The 6000-nt window shown below is 46.1% G+C and overlaps 1 protein-coding gene across 1 annotated transcript in view; it reads left to right on the plus strand.

The window, feature by feature from the left end:
• The window catches only part of MYEF2 (myelin expression factor 2), a 47598-nt gene extending 42055 nt beyond the window's left edge, over positions 1-5543 (plus strand). The window contains exon 18 of the mRNA XM_068275429.1: positions 5153-5543. Coding sequence (XP_068131530.1) covers positions 5153-5316 — 164 coding nt within the window. The 3' untranslated portion in view covers positions 5317-5543. The remainder of the gene's footprint in view (positions 1-5152) is intronic.
• Positions 5544-6000: the final 457 nt, after the last annotated feature.

Genomic DNA, 6000 nt, shown 5'->3' on the forward strand with positions numbered 1-6000 from the left:
GGACCCATAGCGGAGGACGACTGTGAGGGACCGATCAGCCGGAGGAAGCCCCAGGTATGTATAAACTTATTTTCATTCATCTTAGGTACCCTTTTAGTCAAAAGATCACTGACAGCCAAGGCTGTTAGTAGGTGTACAAGTGGATCAGCAATGGACATCCCAAGCTGCATGACTTGGTTCAGGAAGCAATATAGATATTCATAGGATGTGCACATTTAGGGCCTGTTCACACAGGCACTCACACAATGTTTACCGCTGGCTGCTGCGAATGTTGTTTAAAGTGAACACGCAAGGAAAAAAAGTGCCCCTGTGGGCTCTGGATTCTGAGGCTTCCCCCGTCGTCCTGTGTAGCCCCGATCCAACGCTTACACCCCCTGAAAATCCGCTGAGCGTGCAGGCACAATAGCGCCTGCAGCATACAGTGATAATTACCTCGGAGATCCAGCGTAGTACCAGCTACTTCCCCCTCTGGCTCCAGTGGAAACACCCAGCCCAATCACTCGCAAGACACCTGTGCAGTGGAGCGGACCCAATCCGGCTTGCTGTTTCCACCAGAGCCTGAGGGGGAACATGGTACTACACCTGCGCTGGATTTCGCGTGAATTTTGCCGTCTCCAGCTCGGGGGAGCTAGCGCTGGATTAGTGCTGCACAGGAGAAAGGGGGAAGCTTCTCCCTCCTGAGGTAAGTACCCCCATAAGCACTTTTCTTTATTACAGTTCCTCTTTAAGTGCTCGTAAAGAAGACCGAGAGCCCAATATAGTGTAGTAGATTAGTAATCAACAAATAAGGATCAAACGATAGTGTATATACTCACAAATATGGGTTACCAGCCAGGTAACCACTTTAACAGCAGGTGGGGAGAATGATGACCTGACCCCACTCATGTATAATGCCTAAAATACACGTGTTGATCTGGCGGCCGATTAGCCGCCGGATCGACCCCAGCCGCGTCCACGCGGATCGATTGCAGCTCGTCCTTGCCTGCGCTTCCTTATCAGCGCTCGATTCCCTGCCATTGTTCGCCAGCGGGGATCGAGCGGGCGGAAGTCGAGCAGCTTGATCGATCGGATCAGCTGGTCGATACACGGTACAGAAACGTACCGTGTATCCCCAGCATAAGTCGCTCTCTGTAGATAGGAAAGATGGGGGTTATACCCCCCACCTGGGGTGGACTAGACTAGATACAAAAGCTTTGAACAAAGGTGCCAATGTAGGGTAAAAACAGTTTAAAAGGGGGAAGTTTGGTGGACTTGCCTCCCTTGAGGATAAACGGACAAGGATTCCTTATTTTATTACAACAAAATAACATTTTTAGCTCCAGTATTCAAGTGAATGGGAATCGCCATCGTTTGCGCAAACCCCACTCTTTTTATCCTAATTTTCCCATTGTTTTAGCAGACCCTAGAAGCAACATACTGCTTCCAGGATCACTTACTGCTGCGTCTGTCTCTCCCTGCGGGGGTGGAAATCCACAAATGATGATAAATGCTTTTCTGCACGCTTGCAGTAAATTTAATGAGATGCCACCAGGAGCCCATGTGAGCCAGCCCTGATGGTAATTAAAAAAACAAAACTTAATATTCACTAGGTTCCTCTCTTAAAGCGGACCCAAACCAAACATTTTTTTATTCAAAATATGTACCGTATTTTGTGGAATATAAGACGCACCTAGATTTAGAAGGCAAAAATCAGGAAAAAAAAAAACTAAACCTAGGTGCGTCTATGTTGCAGGGGTGTCTTATGGACCTTTAAACCCCCCAAAACTGTCTCTATCTAAGCTGAACTGCTCATCTACACTAAATCCTGCTACACTACACTTCACTTACCCCTGCTGCCCCCACCAACTACACTACACGAACTAACCCCTGCAGCCAACCCAAACTACACTACACTTCACTAAGTAACCCCTGTAGAAACCCAAACTACACTACACTACACTACTACACTACACTAACTAAATCCTGCACCCAACACAAACTACACTACACTTTGCCCCTGCAGCATCTCACCTGATCCTGCTGCCGCGATCCTGTCCTCCTCCGCCTGACTGCCGACTTCCAAGGGTCATCTGAGGGTCCCAACTGTGGTCATCTGAGGGTCCCAGCCATCCCATCCAGAATCCCGGCTCTTCAGTGTCCCAGTCGCCAGATCGTCTTCACTGCAGACAGCAGCCATGCGGTAATCACGCGCTGCTGCCTCGCCGACATCCTCCATGGTAACGGCGTCCTCTTCCTAGTTACGGTGCCCCCTTCTGTGTGACGAGCAGCGCATGTGCGCCTGACGTCATGCGTGACCCCGGCGCACGTGCGCCTGAAGTCATGCGTGACCCGGCGCACATGCGCCGCTCGTCACACAGAAGGGGGCACCGTAACTAGGAAGAGGACGCCGTTACCATGGAGGGTGTCGGCGAGGCAGCAGCGCGTGATTACCGCATGGCTGCTGTCTGCAGTGAAGACGATCTGGCGACTGGGACACTGAAGAGCCGGGATTCTGGATGGGATGGCTGGGACCCTCAGATGACCACAGCTGGGACCCTCGGATGACCCTTGGATGGCGGCAGTCAGACGGAGGAGGACAGGATCGCGGCTGCAGGAACCGGTAAGTATGTTTTGGGGCCCAAATACCGTACCTTTAGAATATAAGACGCACCCACTTTTTCCCCCTAGTTTTGGGGAAGAAAAAGTGCGTCTTATATTCCGAAAAATACGGTAGTTGCACCACTCTGACTCCATACAAAGATAAATAAACACTCCTTTAAACCTATGAGCATTTCAGTGCATGCTTTTCACCCTTCTCTTTTCATAGCTAGGGTTATACTGGGGGCAGCCATTAGCAATTCCTCCATTGCCGGACACCATCTACTCCACCAGTTTGCCGGAAAAATGCCGGCAATTTGAAAGGAAGGGAGGGGTTCCTCCAATAAATGTAAAATATTTTATATTTGTCATCATGCAGCTGAAAAAAGGCTGCTATTTATTATTATAATTTAGAAAATAGATTTTATTTCTGAAATCTTGTATTTTTAATTTGGGTCCACTTTAAGTATCAGCTTCACGCTGGAAATCCTGATATTGTGCAAAGAAAACACCAATACATTACATTTGTGAAGCTCTTCAACACAGGCAACCTGGAGTCTTCCTGATTTGTCTATCCTCCCCAACAGTTCCGGTTTCTTGCTGATCATGCGTTGATGGCTTCCATGTCATTGGGGTGTGGGCAGCTGTCAGACACTTGGTAGGTGTGGCTGCAGTAGGGTTGCAGGTCAGCTTTGCCTCCTTAAATTAGCTGAAGTAGGTCACTGCCAGTCTGGGATTTGTGGGGTGGGGGGGGGGGGGGAATTGGGAAGTTTGTGAAAGAGGGCAGTTCGGTTTCCTCCCACATCCCCAAAACACAGAAGTGAATTGGTTTCCCCCTAAATTGGCCCTAGACTATGATACATACACGATATAGACATGATTATGGTAGGGATTAGATTGAGCTCCTCCTAGGGACAGTTAAGTGGCAGTACAGTACACTCTGTACAGTGCTGTGGAAGATGCCTGTGCTATATAAATACTAAAAAAAAAAAAAAAAAAAAAAATTACCTGCTGTTTACAGTGAAGTGAATACCTGTGATCCACACTGTGCTCAAACTACTCATTTCAAACATTGGTTCTACACAATGGATGTACAGGAAGAAAGGGGCACTTTTTTTTTTTTTTTTTTTTGTATTGTTTAACATTTTGGCTGCCTTTTAAAATCCAAAGTTGATGATCGCATCCAAATCACTTAGATTCGTGTGTGTGCTGCAAAAAACTGCAGCAGGTCATCCAGAATTGCACCGCAGTGGGACTCTGACGGCAAAACCGTTGCAGGCATAGGCAGCGTTTCCCCGTGCAACTCACCTGCGGGGAAATGCAGACTTGGTCCTAGTTGAAACGGGCCCTAAGTTTCAGTATTGTACAGGAATCTGAAAACCCTGAGGCTCCTTTTACACTTAATCAGTTGCTCTCAGTTAAAACTGAAAGAAAACTGATTTTCAAACTAAGTCCCATGTTTTCCTATAGCACCTTTCACACAACGCGTTTTAACTGAAATCTTCTTCCCAATGCACTGCTATGGAAAAAAACGCGTACTAACGCATACCAACTGATTAAGTGTAAAAGGGGCCTGAGGCCCCGTTTAAACGTAATCCGTTGGTATGCGTTTTTCCCATAGCAGTGCATTGGGAAGAAGATTTCAGTTAAAACGTGTTAAAGGGAACCAGAGCTAAAGTAAAGATTCTATACATACCTGGGGCTTCCTCCAGCCCCATAAGCGCCGATCGATCCCACGCCGCCATCCACCGCTGCCCGCATCTACGAGAACCGGCTCCCGTCACTTGCGTCATCGGAGCCTGGCTACGCTGGAGAAGTGCGTATCTGCAGAGATGCACAAACTGGTTCCGACTGACGGAAGAGCGGGGAGCCGGTTCTCGTAGATGCGGGCAGCGGTGGATGGCGGCGTGGGATCGATCAGCGTGTATGGGGCTGGAGGAAGCCCCAGGTGTGTATAGAATTATTTTCTTTAGCTCTGGTTCTCTTTAAGTGTAAAAGAGGCCATAGGAAAACATGGGCATTACTTTGAAAATCAGTTTTCTTTCAGTTATAACTAAGAGCAACTGATTAAAGGGGAACTGAAGAGAGAGGTATATGGAGGCTGTCATGTTTATTTCCTTTTAATCAATACCAGTTACCTGGCGGCCCTGCTGATCTATTTCTCTGCAGTAGTATCTGATTAAAACCAGAAACAAGCATGCAGCTAGTCTTGTCAGATCAGACTTATAAGTCTGAACCACTGAAACACCTGATCTGCTGCATGCTTGTTCAGGGGCTATGGCTAATAGTATTAGAGGCAGAGGATCAGCAGGGCTGCCAGGCAACTGGTATTGTCTATAAGGAAATAAACATGACAGCCTCCATATACCTCTCTCTTCAGTTCCCCTTTAAGTGTAAAAGGACCCTGAGGCTTATGAAAACTTGATCAGGCAAACGTTATGTAAGTGTTTTTAATGGTGACAGATTAACTCATGCCTTACCCTAAATAGTGGAAGTCAGTGCTGTCAGTGTTTGAGTTGTATGGCTAACTGTAGAGGACATTTTAGTATTGCCATTGACATTCTGTTTCTTATAGGCCGAGTAATGTTTGCTGAGATAAAAACAGAAAATGGAAAATCTAAAGGCTGTGGAACTGTGCGATTTGATGCACCGGAGACGGCGGAGAAGGCGTGCAGATTAATGAACGGCATAAAAATCAATGGCAGAGAAATTGATGTCCGCTTAGATCGCAATGCATAATTCCTTATTTTATTTAGTGACATTCCCACATTTGTGCAGTCTTTTGGTAAAATTGTAACGGTGAAACAATAGAGCTGTAAAGGCTTTCTTTTTAGTTTTAAGACTTTATTAGTGTGGTGTTTAATGTTTTTTGTTGTATATCATTTTGGTTTTTAAACACCATGTCTAGTCATTCAGTTTAAATGAATTGACATACTGTTTTTAATAAAGCCAATTTCTCACAGCTAGTCTTACTCTGTGATGGGTTGTTAATGCTGTATTGTTGTGAGAATGTATTACAGCTGGTCTCCAGGTACAATTATCTTTGTGGCTCTCACCTACATTTTATACATTAGTACACTATATCGGTCCGACCTCAATTTCACACGCCCACACACAACGCAGCTCTCCTGCGCACTGTGTGCTGTAACACATCTGTAACTATAAGTGGTGAGTGGAGGAGGCAGGGCTAAGGACAGGCAGAGAGGAGGAAGAACTGTTGACACTTTGTCCCCACCCATAATCGAGGGGGGATGCTGGAGGGAGGATATTGCTGTGACCTATGTCAAAGCACCATCCTCCTACTCTCAAAAAATAACTATTAAAATTATTTTGTTCTATTTTTTTAAAACAAAGTGTTCGGGGGTACTTTTTAAGTAAGCTTAAAGACACTGAAGCGAAAACTATTATAAAATGAATTGGTTG

The sequence above is a fragment of the Hyperolius riggenbachi genome, chromosome 3 (genome assembly GCF_040937935.1).
Source record: "Hyperolius riggenbachi isolate aHypRig1 chromosome 3, aHypRig1.pri, whole genome shotgun sequence".
Taxonomy (NCBI): domain Eukaryota; kingdom Metazoa; phylum Chordata; class Amphibia; order Anura; family Hyperoliidae; genus Hyperolius; species Hyperolius riggenbachi.